The following is a 25693-nucleotide window of genomic DNA, read 5'->3' as shown; positions in this document are numbered from 1 at the left end:
AATTTTTTTGCTACCGGTTCTGTGGGCGTGGCTTAATTAGTGGGCAGGGCTTGTGGTAAGGTGACTGGGAGGGCGTGGCTTATTGATCAGGTGGGCGTGGCAAAGTCAATGTCACTTCTTTGCCCTTTTTTAACCTACAAAACACAACACAACACAACTGTCTCACCCACTATATAAAAGCAGCTGTGCTAGACCCAAAATGGCCCCTGCAACAAGCAGGAACCTCACACAGCCACAAAAAGCCCAAAAAACCAACTTTCACACTTTACACACACACAATTCCACATACAGCTTTGTGAGATTTTGTGTGTTTGTGTAGTTAGAGTGAAACACTACAGAAACACCCAAATCTCAGAAAGCTTCACAAATATTATTTTATTTTAATTTATTTTTATTTTTATATAAAAGCAGCTAGATTTAAAACTTTCTAAACTTTAAATGGCTAGGTCTAAAAAAAGAACAACTAAAAAAACCCCAATTAACTATTTTTTTAAAGCTCCCAAAGGGGAAAAAAACTTACCCAATAGAACAGGGGTCTCCAACCTTGGCAAATTTAAGACTTGTAGACTTCAACTCCCAGAATTCCTCAGCCAGCTTTGCTTTACTGGCTGAGGAATTCTGGGAGTTGAAGTCCACAACTCCCTGCCTGCTTGATTGCAGGCAGGGAGATTCAGTTGCTTGCTGATGCAATGGATTGCAGGGATTACAGCAAGGCGTTGTGACCAGCAGCTAAAGTAAGCAAGCTGAGGGGGGGAGGGGGAGGGATTTTTGCTACCGATTAGCAGGCAACCCAGCTGGGATCGTCAGAGCTTGGATCGTCAAGAGCCATTTAAAAGAAAAAAAAGGCTCTGATGATCGCGCGGCTCAGTTGGGCATGCGGGGGCAGGGATTTTTGCTACCAGTTCTCCGAACTGCCCGCCGCCATCGCTACCTACTCACCCGAGTCAGTCCAAACCGGGAGCATTTCACCCCTGATTTAATCGTTCCTTGGCTTGTCATTTCTTACTACCAGATGTCCTCAAGATTGTCTCTTCCTTCTATCTAGGTTAGATTTGCTTCTAGGTTCAGAGTAGTGCTACTTGTAGGGGAGTGTTAGGGATCAGTCTACATATTCAGATTCAGAAGCTGAAGAGTTGACCACTTTGAGCCTCAGTTTACATATGGAGATGTTGGCTGAGCTGGTGGAGGAGTGAAGCTGGGACTTAGTCTGGAATCATTACATAGGCAAAAGAGGACAAGGTCTGAACCTCCCCTTGAATGCTGGTGAACCTTATCTAGTCTTGCCCAGGTACAAACTGCCAGGCATTGAGCAATAAAGTACCGTATTTTTCAGACTATAAAATGCACCAGATTAGAAGACATACATTAGTTTTTGGGGAGGAAAATAAGAAAAAAGCTGATTGGCGGATGGATAAGCCACCTGGAATATCCCCAATCAGCTGTTCCCAGAGGTGAATTTTAGCAACAGGTTCGTTGGTTGTGAGCTCTGCACTTTGCTTTTTCAGCCTCTGAAACCTCCATTTCAGAGGCTTTTTTTCTAAAGCTCCATTTCAGAGGCTTTTTTTTCTGAAGCTCCGTTTCGGAGGCTTTTTTCCTGAAGCTCCGTTTCAGAGGCTTTTTTTCTGAAGCTCCATTTCGGAGGCTTTTTTTTCTGAAACTTTGTTTCAGAGGCTTTTTTCAGCCTCTGAAACCTCCATTTGAGAGGCTGAGTATATTCAGAGTATAAGACGCACCCAGATTTTCACCCTCTTTTTTGGGTGAAAAAGGTGCCTCTTATACTCTGAAAAATACGGTAGGTCATTTGAACTCTTCACATATGGGACTGGTTTTTCGTACCTGAAAGGAATTAGCTAAAGAGAGTGTTCTTCAGGAGACTCGCTTGTCTTCTTGAAAGAAAAAAAAAATGTCACTCAACGTATTGGTCAAGCTGATGTCCAGTTACAAAAGAGATGTAACTTTTGTAACTGGCTTCTGATGACAAAAAAAATGTTCAAATTTCCTCCTTATGGCTCTGACTGGATGCTTCTTGATTGCTGGAAATCTTGGACTGGAAATGGACTGTGCTTGCATTTTGACAATCTTGAGATTTGTGTCTTCAGGCTCTTTTTCTAAAGTAAGCTTTGAGCTTTAGTATGCTTTGTTGTAAGATATACTACTGCAATAAATATCTTGAGTTTATTATCAGAAGCTGGTGTGTAGCTTGGCAGCCTAGAATGCTACAAGTGTAACTTTCAAAAATATTGTTTATGATGAATAGAGAGGCCACAGAAATGGTATAGAGCAGGAATGGCTAACCTTTTCCGAACCGAGCGTCCAAAATGTGCATGCACATTACCAAGACAACAATCAGATACACAAGGCTTGAGCCCAGACCAATAAAATGCCTTGTGAAAATGCCTTATGATCAAAATTCAGATCATGTGACCACGGGGATGCTGCAACGGTCAGAACTGTGAGAACTATTCATAAGTTGCTTTTTTCAGCACTGCTGTAATTTCAAATGGTCACTAAACAAATAGTTGTAAATTGAGGACTACCTGTATACTGCTTATCCTGTACAGTATTTTAGAGGCTTTTAGATGAATTGCATTTCTGTCTTTTGCTGCAGGTGCCACAAAGATTGTTCCTGTGGAAGCAGCTTCTCCCAAAAATGAGCAGCCCGTCAACTCAGAAACCTCTGTGTCAGACTCATCTCAGCGAAGAGGTTATCAGGAATATGCCATTCAGCAAACTCCTTATGAGCAACCAATGAAATCAAGCAGGTAATCTTCATTTACAAATCTAAGTATGGGGTAGAAATCCCCCATCTGGGCAGAAATATTCTCTAACTTAAATTACTGGGAAAGAGCAATTATGGCATTTTTGGAAAGATGCTTGGGAGACCTATGTTGATGTATTATAAATGTATTATACGCATCTTTTTAAAATTCCAGGAATTTTAATTCATGCTAGGGATGTTTCCTCATTCGGAGAAAGCTATCTTTCTTAATAGAAGCTACATAGCAATTAGCACATGAGAAGGCTGATATTTGGAAAATTGCATTGCTGGTTTTTCCCTATTTAGCTAATGATGTACCATATTTTTCAGAGTATAAGATGCATTTTTCCCTTCCCTAAAAGAGGGTGAAAATTTGGGTGTGTTTTATACACTGAACGTAGCCATAAACATGAGGCACGGAGGAAGAGATGTTCTATGGCAATCCCTACAGCCTGGAACAGCTGATTGGGGGTATTCCGGTAGGCCGATCCACCCGCCAATCAGGTGCTCATGCTGAATCAGGCTGCAATAATGTGCTGAAGCTGACCTGGCTGTTCGCTATTTGCTGCAAGGACAGTCAGAGTTTGCATCAGCAAGCAAAACCCAAGCAGAGGAGAGGAGTTTCAGTTTTAGTTTCAGAAATCAGCACAGGATGCAGCTTTAGAACAATTGACCTAAGCTACTCCCAGGCTCCTTACTGTCTCCTTCCTTGTTGCTCACACAGCAAATACTGTTTCAGTTTCCAAACAGTCTCACACACTGATAGGACGCTAGCCAGATGAATACCGATGGATGCTGGTAGGCAGAGGCAGATTTTTTTTTCTTATTTTCTTCCCCCAAAACTATGGTGCGTCTTATACTCTGGAGCATCTTATCCTCTGAAAAATACGGTATACAAAATGGTGTGCTATAAAACACTGTGTGGGGCAGTATCTAAGCCTGAAATTCTATTGGTATTTCAATGTTGATTGCTAGTGAGGAGCTCTTTAGAAGTAGTCCTCAAGATTAACCTGGTCTATCTGAATGGCTCTTATTCTCATGTCTGCTTTCGTGATTTTATGACTTGATTCTTTTTCTCCTTAGGTTGGGAGCCACTCAGCTAAAAATTTTCACCTGCGAGTATTGCAACAAGGTGTTCAAATTCAAGCACTCCCTCCAGGCCCACCTGAGGATCCACACCAACGAGAAGCCCTACAAGTGCTCCTTCTGCAACTACGCCAGCGCCATCAAAGCCAACCTGAACGTCCACCTGCGGAAGCACACGGGAGAGAAGTTCTCCTGCGATTACTGCCCCTTCACCTGCCTGAGCAAAGGCCACCTTAAAGTCCACGTGGAGAGAGTCCACAAGAAGATCAAGCAGCACTGCCGCTTCTGCAAGAAAAAATACTCGGATGTCAAAAACCTGATCAAGCATATCAAGGAAGCCCATGACTTGCAGGACAAAAAGGTGAAGAATGTCTTTGACCAGCTCCGCTTGATGACTCGGGAAGGCAAGAGACAGCTTTTGTACGACTGTCAAATCTGCGAACGCAAGTTCAAAAACGAACTGGATCGTGACAGGCATATGCTGGTCCACGGGGATCAGAGGCCCTTTGCTTGCGAGCTCTGTGGCCATGGAGCCACCAAGTACCAAGCTCTGGAGCTCCACGTCCGCAAGCACCCTTTTGTGTACATTTGCAGCGAGTGCTCAAAGAAATTTGTCAGCTCCGTCAGGCTCCGCTCGCATATCAAAGACGCACATGGGGAATTGCCCGAGACATCCGTTTTTAATAATTCCATCAATCAGAGCTTTTGTCTGCTGGAACCTGGAGGAGACATCCAGCAGGAAGCCCTCGGAGAGGAATTGTCCCAGACTGCTGCTGAACTGTCACTTTTAAACTCCAAAGCACTCTGTGTCGTAAAGTCTGTTTGCCTGGGAGACGGAAATGCCACTGAGGGAAGCCATGAAAATAATAACCCTGCGGAGAGTTTGGGAACATCTCCCGCTCTCCTTTTGGATTTTGAAAGCCCACCAGCAGCAAACGCACCGGATCCAATTTGTGAGCCACTAACTGAATTGCTGTCCCCACATGTTAGCTTGGTCAATGCTTCAGATAGCTTTTTACAGAAGAACACTTCGCCAGATTCAGACGGAGAAAAGGCCTGTTTGGCCAAAGAGCAGCTGCCACTTGACTCTTCGGTGAACGTCCCCTGTGAAGTTGAACAGCTTTTGGGAGATGAAAACTCCAGTTTAAACCAGAAAGAACCAGAGAGTGTTCCTGATACTGATCAAGAGAGTCAGACTGTTTGTCTTAATCATCAGGAAGTCGACAACTCAACTCTTGAAAAGACGGAGTCCCCGAGTTCCCTTCCCCTTCTAGAACCCAGTGTAGAGTCTCATCAGAATTCAGAGTCTTTTCCTCAACCTTCAGAGGATCAAACTGGAGCTGCAGCCTTTATGCAGATTTTGGACAACCTGCAAAAACAACAAATGAATACAGCCTTGTGTGAGAAGATCAGAAAGGTCTACGGAGACTTGGAATGCGAATATTGTGGTGAGCAGGATGTTGATGGCTTGTTTTCATGTAGGCCCACAAATAGCAGAAGTTTGTTTCCAGAGTAAACACCAGAACAATAGAATTGAGGATCGGGTTTCTTAAGGCCACCCAAGGAAGGAGTGTTGCTATCCTTCTGAAATTAATTATTGTGTAGCTCTCTTGAAGAAGTGGAGTTCAGGATTTGACTCCTCCTTTAATGAGATCATCTGCCCTGTGAGAGGAACCTGGAGAGGGATCTGGGATTTAAAAACTTGAGGCTGTTCCTAGTCCTATCTTAAGTAAAAGGTGACGATGTGGAGTCTGCAACAAAGATCCAAAAGCAGAAGCAGGACCAGGGGTGGGATTCTACCGGTTTAGACCAGTTCGGGCGAACCGTTAGCTTTGACATTCAGCTGAGAGTGAACCAGTTTGGTCCGATGATCAGGTCGTTCCACCTGCCCGCCCCTGTGCTTTACTTAACTTTACCTTCTCAGCTGATTGGTGCGGCAGAGCAGATTGCCACGCCTCAGCTGTGTTACTCCCACAGTAACACAGAAGTTTAGTATTTGTAAAACTGCTCATGCACGCAAAGCACGCGATCACCGAACCAGTTGTTAAACTGGCAGCATCTCACCACTGAGCATGACACATCAGATAGGTAAAGAAGCAGCAGACCTGATTAGACAAAAAGCCTTGGTACCCTCTGAGCTTGGAATAGAGGAATAGAAGCAGTACTAGCAGCTCAAACACTTCTGTTGGGCTCAGTGCTGTCTGAGGAATTCTGGGAGTTGAAGTCCACAAGTCTTAAAGATGCCAAGTTTGGAGACCCATTTTAAGCCATGCAATAAGATCTTTTAGAGCATTTGTTTATAAACCCCATTAATCTCTTTGCCACTTCTTAGTTTTTCATGTTTTGGGAGTTTGGAGACCCCTGGCATAAAAGAATACAAAGTGGGTAAGAAGAGAGTTAAATGTACTGGGAAGAGTAAGCATCTCTCTTCTGTTGCGCTCAGTGGCGGATTTGGTGAGACAGAATGGAAGAGAATGGTAGAGTCAGCAGATAATGAATGCCTCATTGAGAAAGGATAAGGGTGATCCTATTTTTATCAACAGCCACATGAAAAAATGCTGTTGAGTTTTGTTCAGACCAGTCCCTTAGATTTTGAAGCCATGATGTTCTTCTTCTGCCTGGATTTCATTTGCCTTCAATCTTTCCTTGGAGGATTAAGTGAAGTATACCATATTTTTTCTGGGTGTCCAAAATATTCTAACTTTCGCTTTTTTTATGGTTTTGATGATTTCCTTTGGCTTTCCCAGGCGGCTTATCACCTCCTCATTTCTGATTTTGTCCACCCAACTTATACGTAACATCTGCCTGTAAATCCAATTTCAAATGCTTCTAGTCTCTTCAAGTGGCTTTCTGTCCGAGACAACTCTCCACTCCGTAGAGCAGGATAGAAAAGATGTAGCATCTGACAAGCCTGATTTTCAATCTTAGGCTTATGTCGCGACTGCAGAAGACCGTTTCAAGAGACTGCAAAGACCACCATTCAACCAACCAAGGAATTAAAAGTTGGGCTCTTGATTCCTAAACTCTTGAGCATTATCCTATTCCAGTGCACTAGCAGTGACGGCTTATCTATGACTGGCATTAACTGTCAGCTAGAGAACCCAAGCTGTTCTTTGTTTTGATTGAAGAAGACAACATTTTACCCTTGGGAATTTATGCTTCTCCTTTGTGGTAAATAAGCTATCTAAGAAATGGAAGCTACAGAGGTCCAGCCTTAATATTAAACCTATGTTAACCCCAAAATCTTGCTGGCCGTGTTATTAGCATTGCTTGCCTGTTTTGAACTTCCAACTTGCTACTGAAGACCTGCACTTTCACATCATCTCAGTTTCTTCAATAATAAACCCTGTTTTGTGGGATCCTTGGTGCTTTCTGAGTTGGTTGGTTGATTATTTACTTGATGTCTGCAAGAAAAAGAACCAAGCTAAGAGAGCACCAAGGACCCCACAATTCAACCATGAGCTATAAATATTCCCTTCTGTTGAAACCATGTTTTGTTCCCATTCTTTAACATCTCACCATGAGTCCTGCATATTACTTTATCAATTCCCCTCTTAATTTAAATCCGAGCCAACTAAACTCCATGCTTCCTGCAGCTGTTATAGCAAAAATGCTTTCTCCTAAAGTATGCCTCCCTAGGTAGCCATCTCCTGATCTCCTGATACACTAATAAGGCTCCCTAATGCAGGTGCTTTCTGAAAATGGCATTTGATAACAACCCTGTGCATTAAGAACAGTTCAATTAGCAGAATACCTTTTAGAAATGTTTCTCTTTAGGGACACAATTGGCAGAGGAATGCCAGTTAACTATGTCCAGATGAGGTTCCTGTCTCTCTGGAAATAATTAAATCCATTTCATCAAGTCTTTTAAATTCATTTACTGGAGAAAAAGTATATTTAAAAGGAGGTGTTTTTTGTTTTGTTTTTTGGCTTTGCTTCCAATAGAGCACCCTTAATGGTTGTGTTCTCACAACATGTTAACTTAGTACAGCTGCTATCCAAACCAAATCGGCTTATCAATACTTCTGGTAGAACATCTCCCTATTTTGGGGGGGATCCCAAAGTCCCTTTTCTCTGAAAAACCCTGTTATCCCATAAGAAGGACTAGGAGTGACATGATAGCCATCTTCCAATATGTGAGGGGCTGCCACAAAGAAGAAGGGATCAAGCTATTCTCCAAAGTACCTGAAGGCAGGACAAGAAGCAATGGGTGGAAACTAATCAAGGAGAGAAGCAACCTGGAACTAAGGAGAAATTTCCTGACAGTGAGAACAATTAATCAGTGGAGCAACTTGCCTCCAGAAGTTCCGAATGCTCCAACACTGGAAGTTATGGAGAAGAGGTTGGATAACCATTTGTCTGAAGTGATGTAGGGTTTCCTGCCTAAGCAAGGGGTTGGACTAGAAGACCTCCAAGGTCCCTTCCAACTCTTGTTATTCTGTTATTAAGGGAGTCCTGGCAAGTCTTCACATCATCACTGCCCCCTTTCTCATCGTCCAAAATTGCAGCACTATCATGATTTGGCCACTATAATCAGTCAGTATTTGGGAGGTATGTTCTATGCTATCAGACTTCAGTCATGACCTGTTTTTTTCAAGCCACTCCAAAAAATTTTTTGGGGAAGTGCGGGGTGACTAGATATGCCAAAATGGGTTCAATTCGATCGGATTAGGTATTTTCATGACAGGATTAGACTGCATTCGTTTAACCAATTTAGATTTGTTCAGGGCAGTGGTGAAATGTAAAATTTGTTACTACCGGTTCTGTGGGCATGGCTTGGTGGGGGACGGTAATATAAATTGAGTGGCTGAAGAGGTTGTTAAAAAAATGCTTTTAAAGCCTCTGATGATCCCAGCTGACTTGCCTGATCAGCAGAGGCTTTTTTTCCTTTTAAAAACATTTTTTCTATAACCTCTTTGGCTGAAGAGGTTGTTGAAAAAATGCTTTTAAAAGCCTCTGATAATCCCAGCTGAGCCACGTGATCATCAGAGGCTTTTTAAAAAAACTTTTAAAAGTATTATTTCAGCCGAAGAGGTTGTAGAAAAAATGCTTTTAAAAATTAAAAAAAAGCCTCTGATGATTGTGAGGCTCAGCTGGGCAATGTGGGGGGGGGAGGGATTTTTGCTACCGGTTCTCCGAACCACCCGCCTCCATCGCTGCCGGATCACGTGATCTGGTCCGAACCGGGAGCATTTCACCTCTGGTTCAGGGCTAATTCACTCTGTGTGCATTAATAGACTGGAGCCTGATAATGTTTTTTTGGTGTTCCTGCAACACATCAGCCTTACGATTGAACAAGGTTACCGAATTGTGGAAACTTATCTACTTATAAGTAGATAAGTCATCTACTTATTAATGTTTCTCTGTCTTGTTTTCAGGCAAGTTGTTTTGGTACCAGGTGCATTATGACATGCACGTCCGCACGCACACACGAGAGCATCTTCATTACTGCTCTCAGTGCAGCTACTCCTCCATCACCAAAAACTGTCTTAAGCGCCATGTGATCCAGAAGCATAGCAACATTTTGCTGAAATGTCCCACCGAAGACTGCGATTATTCTACCCCGGATAAGTACAAACTCCAAGCCCATCTCAAAGTGCATTCGGAGTTGGTAAGCCTGGAATCTTGGTAGTTAGTACCTTCGTTTAAACTTTCAATTTATTTAGACATTTTATCAGATTTTAAAAACTGCAGGTAGTCCTTGATTTTCGACCGTTCGTTTAGTGACCGTTCCAAGTTACAACGGCATTGAAAAAAAAGAGACTGATGGCCATTTTTCACAGTTACAACCTTGATGGTCACGTGATCAAAATTGACGCTTGGCAACTGACTCATATTTATGATGGGGTCACGTCAGTGGTGGGTTGCTCCCGGTTCGCACCGGTTCGCAAGAACCGGTAATAAAAATTTGTAGTAGTTTGGAGAACCGGTAATAACATTGGCTGGCCATGCCCCCGAACCGGTCCCCGGCCTGGTCGCTGCTCGCTTACCCCACCTCATCAGAGGCTTTTTTTTTTTTTTTTTACTTTTAAAAGCATTTTTTCTACAACCTCTTCGGCTGAAAAAATGCTTTTAAAAGTAAAAAAAAAAAAGCCTCTGATGATTGCGCGGCTCAGCTGGGATCGTCAGAGGCTTTTCAAAGCATTTTTTTCTGCAACCTCTTCAGCCGAAGAAGTGGTAAAAAAAAATGCTTTGAAAAGTCTCTGACGATCCCAGCTGAGTTGCCTGATCGGCAGAGGCTTTTCAAAGCATTGTTTTCTACAACCTCTTCGGCCGAAAAAATGCTTTTAAAAGTAAAAAAAAAAAAAAACCTCAGATGATCCCGCGGCTCAGCTGAGATTGGCAGAGGCTTTTCAAAGCATTGTTTTCTGCAATCTCTTAAAGTTGTAGAAAAAATGCTTTTAAAAGTAAAAAAAAAAAAAAAAGTTGGCTACACCCACCCAGTCACATTACCCCCCCCACCAAGCCACGCCCACAAAATAAGCCACGCCCACAGAACCGCTAGTAAAAAAAAATTAGAACCCACCCCTGGGTCACGTGATTACTTTCTGCAACCTTCTGACAAGCAAGGTTGTTGAGAAAGCCAGATTCAGTTAACAAACCATGTTATTACTTAAGAACTGCAGCGGTTCACTTAACAACTGTGGCAAGAAAGATTTTAAAATGAGGCAAGACTCACTAAACAACTTAGCAACATAAATTTTGGGCTCAATTGTCATAAGTTAAGGACTGCCTGTACCCATCTCCTCCCCAAGGGGATTCTGGCTGGTGTACAAATAAAATAATAAAAGCATAAAAGGAGTATATAAAATTTGAAAGGTGCAGGCAATGTTAAAAATCAATTAAAAAGGGGGGATTTAAAACAAAATTTGTCACATTTTCTGCAGGGTGAGGCTCAAATGGAAATCCTACCATTATATTGTTTGCCTTTGCTCTATAAATAGCTGTTATCGGCCTTCTAAACTTCTCCAGCTAAGTACGGTAGTACTAGCGTATTTGTTTTTCAGTTCAGGTGTGGGAAAGTCTGAATTTTGGGACTATGATTATGGATTGGTTGAATAAAAAAAGGGGGGGACTGTGCCACTGGAGCACAACAACCTCTGAATGAGTTCCCTAACTAAATACTAGGCATTTTATATCCGGATGAATTGGTGGCATTTGGATTATTTTGCATAATTTAATTTTGGGCTTCTTTTGCATTAGTAATCGAGAGAACCCAGAACCTAGGAAAAACTTCTAGGCCTGACTACTGATGCATCAAAACAAGTACAGCTTATGGGGAAAAGCTCCTTACTGTTAATAATTTCATGCCTTAATGATTTTTACACTAGGTGGCATGCTGAGCCACCTAGTTATTGGAAATAACAGTTATACACATTAAATCGGACAAAAATATAGAAAGGTAATGAAAATTTCCTTCCTTCCTTCCTTCCTTCCTTCCTTCCTTCCTTCCTTCCTTCCTTCCTTCCTTCTTTCCTTCCTTCCTTCCTTCCTTCCTTCCTTCCTTCCTTCCTTCCTCAATTGAGTTGAGGCGAATTTATTCAGCAATACATATAATCTTCCCCTCCTTACCTTTCTAAGGTTTAGGTTTAGGTTTAGGTTTATTTGATTTGTATACCGCCCTACTCCCGAAGGACTCAGGGCGGTGAACAGCCAACAATGAAATACATAAATACAAAAAATTTAAAAACCAGATAAAATCAAATTAAATCATTTTGGCCCAGACAGATTAAAACACCCCAATAATTTAAAAACAGATTAAAATTTACATATTTAAAAAGGGAAGAAATTAGGCCAAGCCCGCCTGATGGAATAAAAAGGTCTTCACAGCACGGTGGAAGGAGCGCAGATCCGGGATCCTCCGTATCTCCGGGGGGAGCTCATTCCAGATGGTAGGTGCCCCCACAGAGAAGGCTCTCCCCCTAGGGGCCGCCAGTCGACACTGTTTGGCTGACGGCACCCGGAGGAGTCCCTCTCTATGAGAGCGTACTGGCCGTGGGAGGCTATTGGTGGTAGTAGGCGGTCCCGTAAATAACCAGGTCCTAAGCCATAGAGCGCTTTAAGGTGATAACCAAAACCTTGAAGCGCACCCGGAAGACCACCGGGAGCCAGTGCAGAAAGAATGACTGTATATAAAATTGCCTCCATGGACTGCTAATTTTCTGGCCTTATCTGGGAGCAAGAGTGCCTCCAGCCATGTCCCAGCATCCTTGACTAAATCTCTTCATCCCCTTAGTACACCAGCCATATGCCCTTCATATGATCAGAGTCCTCCCCTTCCCTTCGGCCTTAATTATCTTTTCATCTTCTCTCCTTGATGCATTGGCCAAAGTCTCAGCAAGCCCATAGACAACAAAAGGCCTGAAAAATGATGTTTTCTACTTGACTTTGCGGCTTCCTTGCACATGAATCTTATACAGGATTTATGCAGAGAGGAAGGTGACTGGGACCAATTTGCTTGTGCTCTTTGTTTGCAGGGCGAGATATAATCAGTGAAGGAGAAGTGAGAGCCATGGGAAAACGCAATAAGAAATCCTTTTGTTGCATAGAACATGCAATCATAGGACTGGAAGGGACCTCAGAGATCTCAGAGTCACCCCCTGTTCAGGGCAGGACACCTTATATCAGTGATGGCTAACCTTTTTGCCGTTGCGTGCCAAAAGCGGGGGGAGCGCGGCGAGGTCGCCCATATTTGTGCCCATACCCATAATTTAGTGCACCCACCCTTGCGCATGTGCCCCCCCCTTTTAGCACATGATGGCATAGTGGGCCCGGTAGGCCCATTTTTTACCCACCCTAGGCTCCAGAGGCTTTCTAGGAGCCTGGGGAGGGCGAAAACAGCCTTCCCCATCTCCCCGGAGGCCCTCTGGAGGCCAGAAACAGCCCATTTCCCAACTTCTGGTAGGACCGGAAGGCCCAGAAATCATCTGGCCGGCGCACACATGTGTGCTGGAGCTGAGCTACGGCAATGCTCGCGTGCCCACTGATATGGCTCCATGTGCCACCTGTGGCACCCGTGCCATAAGTTCGCCATCACGGTCTTATATCATCCCGATCAAATGGCTATCAAATCTCTTCTTAAAACCCTCCAGTGTTGTAGCACCCACTACTTCTGGAGACGAGTCGTTCCATTGACTAATCATTCTCACTGTCAAAAAAAATCTCCTTACTCAGGGGTGGGCTGCTCAGGGGGTTCGCAGGGGTTCGGGAGAACCCCTAGCTAAGATTCTGTGCAGTTCGGAAAGCCCTCAAATCCCACTCCTGGCTGGCCCCACCCCTCCCAGGAGTCCCCACGCAGCCCGTTTTGGATGCAGGTAAGTGCAGGGTGAGCGCGGAGGCTCGGGGAGGTCAAAAAAACGGGCCTACCGGAAGTTTGGGAAGGCTGGAAACAGGCCTGTTTCCGGCCTCCAGAGGTCCTCTGGAGCCTGGAGAGGCTGTTTTTCCCCTCCAGGAGGCTCAAGAAAAGCCTCTGGAGCTCGGGGAGGGCAAAAAGCCCCCACTCCCCGCTATGGTGCAGGAAGCCAACTAGGCCACGCCCACCGAGCAACCAGGCAGAGAACCCCTTGCTAAAATTTTTGAAGGCCACCCCTGTCCTTACTTCTAGTTGGTTCTCTCTTTAACATAGATTAAAAAGGGAGGAAACGCAGAACTGTCCTAACCAAGGCAGGCAACTGGGAATTTGCCGGAAATATTCTGTCCCCTTCCACCTGTCACTTATTACAAAGAAAAGCCAATTTGGGAGTCTCTGAATCTACTTTACTGTACCGTGCTTTAGTTTTGTCATATTTGGAAATGGCCCACTTCTGTTTCGAAATCTTGAAAGAAGCCAGGAGGCGCTATGCCACTGTGAGCCTCCTTGCAGGTTAAACTTTTTTTGATGCCTATATCGTAAAAGAACAAAAGGAAATTTTCTCAATGCTGTTTCCCCACCCCCCCCACCCCCTGATGCCTGACTGTGTTTATGTATTTTTTTTTTTCTTAAAAAGAAATGGTCAGCATGATGCATCTGATGTTTTTTGGAGCTCTTCTATACTGACAGAAGATTGGCTGTCAGCCAATATCTCCAACAGGTCGAACCCCTTTGGGGGAAAAAAAAAATGGGAATGTTCAGAAGAGCCAATTTCCTACTCTGACTAAGTACCGTGTCTCTGAAAACCGCAGGTTGGTTTTTCAGAAAGCAGCATGAAGTTCTGAGCAAATGGGGGAAATCCTCCTATAAATGCACCATAGCATTTAAAGGTATTTATTGGGATGATTATAGCCCTGAATTAGAAAAAGAATGCTCAGCTGAATTCATTCTGCACGGAAAATCTGGGCTTGTTTTCCGATCACGGTCTCGGTTTTTATTTGTAGCCGTTGATCTCTTACAAACTGCTGTGCTCTGGGTACGTTTGTGTCTATTACAAAGGTACCTACAGCTTCCGCAGCGCTTAAGAGCCTAGCACTTTGATTGAATAGCAGGGTTTTCAACATAATGCCAGAGAAAAACAAGAGGAAAATCTTAAGTAAAACTTCCAGTTACCTTTTGCCTAAATTGGATGCTACTCACCATCCTCTCTCTCTCTCTCTCTACCTCTGTTATTTTTTTTTTCTTTTTAAATAAAGTACAATACAGATGGTCCTCGACTTAGGACCATCGTGAAGCCTGCCCATTATGGTCGCAAGTCATAACTGTCATAAAGTGGGTCACCCACATAACCAACCTGGTTTTATGAACATGTTGCAGTGGTCATTAAGGGAACCAATTGTTGACTGTGAGGCTGGTTTTGTTAAAAAATGCTGGTTTTCAGTAAAAACACGGTAAAACGCAGTCACATGAGTGCAGGCTGCTGCAAACAGTTGCAAATGCAGGCACCCAAAATATTATGACACGACTGGGGGCGGGGTGTGTGTGTGTGAGTCCATTGGAACTTTGAAACTGGGTCCTAAGTACCCCCGGGGAGGTCTGCTGTAACGGTCGCTAAAAAACCAGCCGTAAATCGAGGACTAACTATAAAGGAACTGTGCTTAGAGAGCTTAAAGAGTCTTGGTAGTACAGTGGTCTAAGGCACCCTGTTATTAAGCTGGTTATTAAGACCAGCTGCCTGCAATTACTGCAGGTTCGAATCTCGCCAGGCTCAAGGTTGACTCAGCCTTCCATCCTTTCTAAGGTAGGTAAATTGAGGATCCAGTTTGTGGGGGCAATAAGCTGACTTTGTATAAAATATACAAAAGGATGAAGGCTATTGCTTAACGCATTGTAAGCCGCCCTGAGTCTCCGGAGAAGGGCGGCATATAAATCAAATTAAAAAACTAATAATACATGGCATTTTAATTTTGACAGAAAATGAATATTTCACACTAAGGCTATGTGGCAATAACTTTGGGTTGCCGCAGGGCTGAGACTCTGGTCTACTTATCCTAGTCCAGTTTGTTAGCGTGTTATAGTGGCTTGGTACTTACTGCTGCTATCATCTAACTTTCTGCACTTTTCTCCAAAAGAAAGAGTCTCTGCATGTCCATTGATAATATCAAAAAACTACTAAAACAAGGGTGTCCAACCTTGGCAAGTTTAAGACTAGTGGACTTCAGCTTCCGGAAAAGAGTTAATCCCCCATGGCTGGCCAGGGAATTCTGGGAATTGAAGTCCACAAGTCTTAAAGTTGCCAAGGTTGGAGACCCCTGCACTAAGAGATCAAACAGGACTAGGAGAATCAGATTGTGCCAATGGTGCTTTTTCAAGAGGCAATTGGACTTCCTGTTTTTTCTTTGAAGACATTTTGCTTATCATCAGCCATCATAGTAGGGCTGATGAAGCTTTTTGGATGAGAAGCAAAACATCTTCAAAGAAAAACAAGAAAGTCCTGTTGCCTCTTGAAAAAACACCTTTGGGACAACCATGACCTGCATGACTGAGAATCTCCATAGATGAGAGTCACATTGCCACCTCAATATGATTGATGCTCTCTGTGTGCTAAATCAGGCCTGAAATCTGACTTAAATGGTCCAGCTCATTCATTTATTCCTAGGCTGTTGCAGTTGTAGCCTGACCACTTTCCAGAATGTATGACAGCCAGGAGAATTTCTGCCATAAAATGTCCAGACAGTTTGGCTTGATAGAACGTGCTCAACTCCAAAGAAAAGGAGTTTTAGAAGAGTTAACTTGATTTTTGACCCTCTGTTGATGCAGTCTTAAATATCATGAGAAGTTAGTATTGCTTTATACCACACTAGTGAGACCACACAGAACATACAATTCTGATCACCATGATGCAAAAAAAAAAAAAGACACTTTTTTTTTGAAACTCTAGAAAGTTTGAAGAGAAGAGCAACTAAGATGATAAAGGATCTGGAAGCTAAAACATATTATTATTATTATTATTATTATTATTATTATTATTATTATTATTATTATTATTATTATTATTATTATTATTTATTCGATTTATATACCGCCCTTCTCCTATTGGACTCAGGGCGGTGCACAGCCAAGGATAAAAAACATACCAATACAAAATTTAAAACCAATTAAAAGAATTATACAGCTTTGGCCCACAATTTAAAACAATCCAGTTAAAACCCAATTTACACTTAAAAAGCTAAAAAGCTAAAAAGAGCTAAAAGGGGGGGGGGGTTTCACGCCAGCCCTGCTTGATGGAAAATAAAAGTTTGTAGGGCACGGCGAAAGGCCCAGAGATCTGGTATCCTACGTATCTCCGGGGGCAAATAGTTCCAGAGGGCAGGAGCTGCCACAGAGAAGGCCCTCCCCCTGGGGGTCTCCAGCCGACATTGCCTGGCTGACGGCACCCTGAGGAGTCCCTCTCTGTGGGAGCGTACTGGTCGGTGGGAGGCTATCGGCGGCAGAAGGCGGTCTCGCAAATACCCAGGTCCGATGCCATGGAGCGCTTTAAAGGTGGTGACCAACACCTTGAAGCACACCCGGAAGACCACTGGAAGCCAATGCAGTTTGCGCAGGAGAGGCATCACATGGGAGCGTCCTCTTGCTCCCATAATCCCCCGCGCGGCCGCATTCTGCACCAGTTGGAGCCTCCGGGTGCTCCCCAAGGGGAGCCCCATGTAGAGAACATTGCAGTAGTCAATATGAAGAACGGTTGCAGGAACTGGACATGTCTAGTCTATTGAAGAGAAGGTTTAGAGGGGATGTGATAACTGCCTTCTAGTACTTGAGGGTCTGTCACAAAGAAGAGTTATTGACTTATTCTCCAAAGCTCCAGAGAGCAGGACAAGAAATAATGAGTGGAAGCTTGTTAAAAAGACATCCAATCTAGAAATGAGAAGGAATTTTCTGACAGCAAGAACAATTAATCAATGGAATAGCTGCCTTCTGGGATTTTGGGGTATTCCATCACTGAAGGTTTTCAAAAAGAGCCTGAACAACTATTTGATCTGGATGTAGGTCTCCTTACATATACATGGACATTTTTTGATAGTGACTATATCTAATTCTTTTACATTTGAGCCAAAATGCCTGAAAATGCTGAAAGTCAAATTCTAATCTCTCCTTGACAGAAGAATTGCAGATCCAGAGATACTTTAAAAACGATCGGTTATCATTGAGATTTGCTCCTCCTGATAAACCTCAGCCCTGAAAATGTTTTCTAATGAGCACATATCCCGACAAGATGTATAAAATTTTAAACTCGTTCATATTGTACTTATTACCACGGCAAAGCGAAGGTCTTACCTATAGCGATGAGAATCTTTTGATTTTCTCTTTGTGGCTGGAATTTTCCTTGGCAGACCACTCTTACTCTGCAAGAAAATCTAATTTTTTTATCTCTGAGTCTCGTGTAGCGTTTGGCTTTTTCGGGAAGCAAATCTTGGCATTTGTTAGAAGTGGAGCAGTCTGTCTCTTCCACACTGTCAAAGTTCCCAGGAGCCTTTATGGAGCTGGCTGCATATGTTCAGAATTGAATTAGGGTCTCCAACTCATCAACTTGGCTCCGAAATTATTAGCTTTTGGGATGATAATGTACTTGAGGTTCTGCGTATTTAGTTTCTGGTTTCTGAAACGTTCAATTCCCATCGAGCAGATATTCAAACATCGATAGAAATAATAGTTTAGAGGCTTGAAATCCGTTCCCATTTAGCTTTTTTGTTTTCCCCCACGTGGGATGAAATGGTCCCAAATATCATTTACGCATAACATTTGCGGAAGAAAGCAATTTCAGTCTAGCAGAGATAGTGTCAGTCTTTTTAAAACCTGCCATTTCTGAAGCCAGTTTTAATTTTGAATCCCATGACCTGTTAAACTCAAGAAGATTGGTCTGCCAGGATATGTCTGTCCTTTGCAAGACCTGCTTCATAATATGTCTCTACAGTATTGGTAAACAAATTGTCGCTCACAAGATGATACTGAACTCCCAAAAATTTCCAGCCATGCTTGACATATAAATAGAAGTCCTTCCTTCCTTCCTTCCTTCCTTCCTTCCTTCCTTCCTTCCTTCCTTCCTTCCTTCCTTCCTTCCTTCCTTCCTTCCTTCCTTCCTTCCTTCCTTCCTTCCCCTGGTGGCATAGTGGTTAGAATGCAGTATTGCAGGCAAACTCTGCCCACTGCTAGGAGTTCAATCCTGACTGGCTCAAGGTTGATTCAGCCTTCCGTCTTTCCGAGGTTGGGTAAAATGAGGACTCAGATTGTTGAGGGCAATATGCTGAGTCTGTAAACCGCTTAGAGAGGGCTGTAAAGCACTGTGAAGTGGTATATAAGTCTAATTGCTATTGCCGTTCCTTCCTCCCTCCCCCCTCTATTGCTCTAAACCAGGGGTGTCTAACCACGGCAACTTCAAGACCTGTGGACCAACCTGTGGAGTTGAAGCCCACAGATCTCCAAGTTGCCAAGATTGCTCTAAACCAGGGGTGTCAAACTTGTTTTCATTGAGGGCCGCATCAGGATTGTGTTTGACCTTGGGTGGGCTTGGCCAGCTCAATGTCACTCATGTCAGGGGCACCTGTGGCGGCCCGAGCACTCTGCCAGAGAAAACAGGATCCTGAGCTCTGTTTTCGGCTGTGACGGCCTCCTGCAATCCTCTGACAGTGAAAACAGAGCTCGGGAGGGCCACACACAGCCCTCCCGAGCTCCGTTTTTGCTGGCAGAGGCACTGAGGGCCGGTCCTTCGCTGTTTCTAGGGCAGCCCCGCAGGCCAGATCTAAGCACCCCGCGGGCTGGATCCGGCCCCTGGGCTTGAGTTTTAACACCCCTGCTCCAGGAGTGGGTTCTAAATTTTTTTACTACCGGTTCTTTGGGCGTGGCTTATTTTGTGGGTGTGGCTTGGAGGTCATGTGACTAGATGGGTGTGGCTAGCTGGTCAGAGTCATTTCTGAAAGGTCCTCGCACTTACGACCCGACTCATTTGTTTGCTTTTAACACTGATCAGCTGTAGGACGGCTCTTTGAAGCCCCGCGGCAAGAGTTTAAACAGGTTTTTTCCCTCTAGTCATCAGCTGGGATTCAGGAGGCAGCAATAGATTGGGGTTGGGACCAAATAAAAGGTAAGAATAACGTGGGGGGGTGGGAGGGGGGGAGAACCGGTTCGGTGATGTCATATCGTCACCGCTACCAGCTCGGCCGAACCGGGAGGAACCGACCACTGCCCTGCTCTAAACCAAAGCTCTGAATTATTTTGAAATCACCCGTGTGCTTACAAGTCTTTTTTTTTTTTTTTAATTCTTTCCATGTGGCTCATTGTGATAATGATAACTGTTCTGCCTTTTCATCCGCCAACTAAAATCCACCTTTGAGCCTCATCTTGTTGGGAGCCCGATATTATTCACTGTGTAATGAGTTTAGCAATCAGTTCACTGAACCGATGCCATCTTCTTCTCCCTTTTCTTTCCTCTAAAGGACAAAAAGAATTATTCCTGCCCTGTGTGTGAGAAATCATTTTCTGAAGACCGACTTATAAAAGCTCATATAAAGACAAACCATCCAGGTAAGATAAGCCCCACTGATGAGTTTGAATGCACTGCAATCGTGGAGGAAAGGCGCCAGCTGAATAACATTCGGCGGTTACATTATTATGCCTTCTTGCTATTAGGCTTTCATTGTTACTGTTAGTATTGTCATTATCATCATGAGGAAGATAATTAAAAAAAAAAAAAGAAATCATTTGGGTGATTAAATTATTTAGTGTCCCAGTACCTATACTACGAATAGTAAATTCGCCAAGCTGAAATGAAGGAGGCAAATCTTCCTTCTAGAATCGTGATGGCGAACCTATGGCACGCGTGCCACAGGTGGCACGCGGAGCCATATCGGTGGGCACCCGAGCTCAGCTCCACTTGATTTTCGGGCCTTCTGAGCCCACCAGAAGTAGGGAAACAGGTTGTTTCCTGCCTCCAGAGAGCCTGGAGGGGGGAGGCCGTTTTCACCCTCCCCAGGCTCCTAGAGAGTCTGAGGAGAGCAAAAAAACGGCCCTTCCGGTCCCACTGGAAGTTGGTAAACGGGCAGTTTCCGGCCTCCGGGGGGGTGAGGAAGGCTGTTTTTGCCCTCCCCAGGCTCCTAGAGAGTCTCTAGGGAGAGCAAAAAACGGAAGTGCGGGCGGAGCGGGGGAGGAGTGTGCACATGTGCGGGGGCGGAGTGCATATAATTATGGGTGTTGGCATGCACACGCGCGACCTCCCACACATCCTCCCCCACACTCCCCCCGCTTTTGGCACACGATGGCAAAAAGGTTAGCCATCACTGTTCTAGAAGATGTAGAGCATACGAGTAGTTAACAAGGGCTCCTAAAGTGCTTGTATAACCTTCTATAACCTTCCCGTCCCCTATCTGCCAGGCTGCTCAAAGGACTTCTGGTTTCCAGCTAAACAATCAGATAGATTTTGGAGGCGTTAGCAGAGGGGGAAGGAAAATTGTGACTTGTTGTCAGCTTCTGTCTGAGAGTGGGTGTGTGAGCACACATCGTCTCCTTGCTCACTTTTCAAGCTGTTTCAGAGAATTTTCTTCTGGACGGGACTGTCTTCTCCCCTCTCTCATGTAGCAAATGACCTGAGGAACGGGTCTGCAAAGTGAGAACAGAGAGTCTTTGAACTGGTCAGTGTTTGAATCAGTCAAAAGTCACTGGGGTCAACTCCTTGGTCTGCTTGAAATAGTGACTTAGAGTTTAGGAAGGAAGTCACGCCAGAATTACCGTATTTTTCAGAGTATAAGACGCACTTTTTTCCCCCTAAAAGAGGGTGGAAATGTTGGTGCGTCTTATACACCAATACAGCCATTTTTGGCTTCCCGAAACACGCCCCCCCCCCACGTGTCCCATTTTCTTCAAAAACGAGGCCTGCAAAGGGTTTGGGAGGCCTACAGAGTGTTCCTGGGGGCTAGGGAGGGCAAAAACGTGACACATGGGGGGTTTGGGAGGCCAAAAATGGGCCCGTGTTTTGCAAAAACAGGGGCATTTATGCCCTCCCTAGCCTCCAGGAGCACTCTGCAGGCCTCCCAAACCCTTTGCAGGCCTCGTTTTTGCAAAAAACGGGACACGCAGAAGGTTTGGGAGACCTGCAGAGTGCTCCTGGGGGCCGGGGAGGGCAAAAACTTTTTTTTTCTGGTCTATCTCTTTGAAATCTTGGTGTGTCTTATACTCCGGTGCATCTTATAGTCCGAAAAATATGGTATTTTTGTTTCAAGTAGCTATAACCAGGTCCGTATGGCATACAAAGAAATACAGTAGTCCTCAACTATTCGTTTACTGACCCTAAGAAGTTGCAATGACACTGGAAAAAGTGACTTAAAATTCCTTGTGGGAATTTGGGTGCCTTGTATGATCTCCCTGAGATTGAACAGGTAGTCCTCGACTTACAACCATTCATTTAGCGACTATTCAAAGGGACAATGGTACTAAAAAGTGTTTGATGACCGTTTTTCACACAATGACTACATGACCACGGTCACGTGATCAAGATTCAAAGGCTTTGACTACTGGTTCATATTTATGACGGTTGCACTGTCCTGGGGTCATGCGATCCCCTTGTGTGATCTTGTGACAAGCAAAGTCAGTCAGTGGGGAGGAGCCAGATTCACTTAACATCCGTGTTAATAACAACTGCGGTGATTCGATTAGCAGCTTTGACAAGAAAGGTCATTAAATGGGACAAAGCTATGTCCCACTTCGCTTTGATGAAAGCTCACTTAACAGCTCTCTTATTAGCAACAGAAATTTTGGGCTCAGTTGTGCTCGTAGTCAAGGACTATTTGTAAAGGTAATTCTTGACTTATGACGGGTGGCTTAGCAACAGACCCAGGGGTGAAATGCTCCCGGTTCAGACAGGATTGCCCAATCCGGTAGCGATGGCGGCGGGTGGTTCAGAGAACCGGTAGCAAAAATCCCTCTCCGCCCCCCCCCCACATGCCCAGCTGAGCCACGTAATCATCAGAGGCTCTTTTTTTTGGTTTTTAAAAGCATTTTTTCTACAACCCCTTCGGCCGAAAAAATGCTTTTAAAAGTAAAAAACAAAAAGCCTCTGATGATCGCGCGGCTCAGCTGGGATTGTCAAAGGCTTTTAAAAACTTTTTTTCTACAACCTCTTCAGAGGTTGTAGAAAAAAAAATGCTTTTAAGAGCCTCTGACGATCCCAGCTGAGTTGCCTGATCGGCAGAGGCTTTTAAAATATCCGATCAGGATATTGCAAAATCCCCATTCCCATCCCACTCTGGGGCCAGCCAGAGGTGGTATTTGCCGGTTCTCCGAAGTACTCAAAATTTCCGCTACCGGTTCTCCAGAACCTGTCAGAACCTGCTGGATTTCACCCGATGTACACCTGTGCTGTTTGTTTAACAACTGCCACAAACACAGTTCATAAAATTGGGTCAGTTGCATGGTTGGCCCGACTTACAACCATAAGGGCCAAGCTCCATTATAGTCGTAACTCGAGGACTACCTGTATATGCATCCTTGTAAAGATAGGGTACGTCCTTATGTGTGGCTATTCTCCCCCACTGAGTCTGAATAATGCATCCTTCTTTTCTGGCGATTATATCATCCCATCTGGGTTTTTAGGCCTTTTGCAGTTGTTAACAAGCTGTTTATTTGGAATTCCCATCCCCTTCCGGAAATCCTGGGTGAAGCCTTGAACAAATGTTAGCAGCTCTCGGGGACTATTAAAGCTCATAAATATTTGGTTAGTGAAGCTGCCCTGCTTAGGTGTTTACTGTTTGAGAAGGCTTCCTGCGAGAAAACACAGACAGAAACCAATTTCTGCACCAACAGCCCAACCAGGCTCTAATTTGTCACTCAAAGAGTAGAGAAAACAGCATAATACACCAATGGATTGACCAATGCTGTAAAAACCATCAATTAATGAGGCTCTTTCTTTCAAGTTCAGATCTTACCTGGGGAAAAGAAAACCCACGAAAGGAAGACTCCTTAAAAGATTCAACAACCAGCAGTCAAAATAATTTATATTTTATTGGTTTCTGAATATGTAAGGTAGTGCTTATCTTTTTTTTTTTTTCCCCTTTTCTTTTCTGGTCCTCCCTTCTTCCCATCCTTCCTCCCTCCCTCCCTCCCTCCCTCCCTTCCTTCCTCCCTCCCTCCCTTCCTTTCTTCCTTCCTCCCTTCCTTCCTCCCTCCCTCCCTTCCTTCCTCCCTCCCTCCCTCCCTTCCTTCCTTCCTTCCTCCCATCCTTCCTCCCTCCCTCCCTCCCTCCCTTCCTTCCTCCCTCCCTCCCTTCCTTCCTCCCTCCCTTCCTTCCTTCCTTCCTCCTATCCTTCCTCCCTCCCTCCCTCCCTTCCTTCCTTCCTTCCTCCCTCCCATCCTTCCTTCCTCCCTCCCTTCCTTCCTCCCTCCCTCCCTTCCTTCCTCCCTCCCTTCCTCCCTCCCTCCCTCCCTTCCTTCCTCCCTCCCTCCCTCCCTTCCTTCCTTCCTTCCTCCCTCCCTCCCTCCCTCCCTTCCTTCCTTCCTCCCATCCTTCCTCCCTCCCTCCCTTCCTCCCTCCCTCCCTCCCTTCCTTCCTTCCACCCTTCCTCCCATCCTTCCTCCCTCCCTCCCTTCCTCCTTTCCTCCCTCCCTCCCTCCCTCCCTCCCTTCCTTCCTTCCTCCTATCCTTCCTTCCTCCCTCCCTCCCTCCCTCCCTTCCTTCCTTCCTCCCTCCCTCCCTTCCTTCCTTCCACCCTTCCTCCCATCCTCCCTCCCTTCCTCCCTCCCTTCCTCCCTCCCTCCCTCCCTCCCTCCCTTCCTTCCTCTCATCCTTCCTTCCTTCCTCCCTCCCTCCCTCCCTCCCTCCCTCCCTTCCTTCCTTCCTCCCATCCTTCCTCCCTCCCTCCCTTCCTTCCTTCCTCCCTCCCTCCCTTCCTTCCTTCCTTCCTCCTATCCTTCCTCCCTCCCTCCCTTCCTCCCTCCCTCCCTCCCTTCCTTCCTCCTATCCTCCCTCCCTTCCTCCTTTCCTCCCTCCCTCCCTCCCTCCCTTCCTTCCTTCCTTCCTTCCTTCCTTCCTTCCTCCTATCCTTCCTCCCTCCCTCCCTCCCTCCCTTCCTTCCTCCCTCCCTCCCTCCCTCCCTTCCTTCCTCCCATCCTTCCTTCCTTCCTCCCTCCCTCCCTCCCTTCCTTCCTCCCTCCCTCCCTCCCTCCCTTCCTTCCTCTCATCCTTCCTTCCTCCCTCCCTCCCTCCCTTCCTTCCTTCCTTCCTCCCTCCCTCCCTCCCTTCCTTCCTTCCTTCCTCCCTCCCTCCCTCCCTCCCTCCCTCCCTCCCTTCCTCCCTCTCTCCCTTCCTTCCTTCCACCCTTCCTCCCATCCTCCCTCCCTCCCTTCCTTCCTTCCTTCCCCAACCCCATCTCCCCTCTCAATCTCAGAGGTGTCTATGCACACAATTTCCAAGATCGTTGGCAGGAGAGTTCAGCTCAAAGGACTAATCGGAAAACGAGCTGTGAAATGTCCTTATTGCAATTTTTATTTCATGAAGAACGGATCGGATCTCCAGCGTCACATTTGGGCTCATGAAGGTAAATGGGGTGTAGCAAGGAGCTGTCTGTCAGTAATTGCAGTAATTTGCCAGTGAGGGGAAAAAAAAAAATCAGGAAGGCAAAAACCTGGGAAGCAAACATGACATATTCTGATACAAATGTGTAGAATGAGCTGTTCCTATTTCAGCCCTTTTATTAAAAGTCCTCCTTCAGCACCAATACTTAAATGCTAAACAAAATCATATCAAATCCTGCCTCAGCCATAAAAGCCAGCTGAGTGATATCGGGCCAATCACCAGGAGACGGTGAGTTCTAATCCCGCCTTAGGAAAGAAAGCTAGTTGGGTGACTTTGGGCCAATCACCAGGAGACAGTAAATTCTAATCCCGCCTTAGGAAAGAAAGCTAGTTGGGTGACTTTGGGCCAATCACCAGGAGACGGTGAGTTCTAAACCCGCCTTAGGAAAGAAAGCTAGTTGGGTGACTTTGGGCCAATCACCAGGAAATGGTGAGTTCTAATCCCGCCTTAGGAAAGAAAGCTAGTTGGGTGACTTTGGGCCAATCACCAGGAGACGGTGAGTTTTAAACCCACCTTAGGAAAGAAAGCTAGTTGGGTGACTTTTGGCCAATCACCAGGAGACGGTGAGTTCTAATCCTGCTTTAGGAAAGAAAGCTAGTTGGGTGACTTTGGGCCAATCACCAAGAGACGGTGAGTTCTAATCCCGCCTTAGGAAAGAAAGCTAGTTGGGTGACTTTGGGCCAATCACCAGGAAACGGTGAGTTCTAATCCCGCCTTAGGAAAGAAAGCTAGTTGGGTGACTTTGGGCCAATCACCAGGAGACGGTGAGTTTTAAACCCACCTTAGGAAAGAAAACTGACTGGGTGACTTTGAGCCAATCACCAGGAGACGGTGAGTTCTAGTCTTGTGTCAGACATGAAAGCCAACTGGGTGACTTTGGACC

General features: G+C 45.1%; 1 protein-coding gene across 1 annotated transcript in view; it reads left to right on the top strand.

The window, feature by feature from the left end:
* The window catches only part of ZFAT (zinc finger and AT-hook domain containing), a 128762-nt gene that overhangs the window by 52590 nt on the left and 50479 nt on the right, over positions 1 to 25693 (top strand). The window contains exons 5-9 of the mRNA XM_060681824.2: positions 2609 to 2762; positions 3842 to 5292; positions 9223 to 9455; positions 19685 to 19772; positions 24623 to 24772. Of these exons, the coding sequence (XP_060537807.2) occupies positions 2609 to 2762; positions 3842 to 5292; positions 9223 to 9455; positions 19685 to 19772; positions 24623 to 24772 (2076 nt within the window). The remainder of the gene's footprint in view (positions 1 to 2608; positions 2763 to 3841; positions 5293 to 9222; positions 9456 to 19684; positions 19773 to 24622; positions 24773 to 25693) is intronic.

Source organism: Pantherophis guttatus, chromosome 3 (genome assembly GCF_059756535.1).
Source record: "Pantherophis guttatus breed Tessera chromosome 3, ASM5975653v1, whole genome shotgun sequence".
Taxonomy (NCBI): domain Eukaryota; kingdom Metazoa; phylum Chordata; class Lepidosauria; order Squamata; family Colubridae; genus Pantherophis; species Pantherophis guttatus.
Note: the sequence above shows the minus strand (reverse complement) of the source record. Positions and strands in the feature narration are given on the sequence as shown.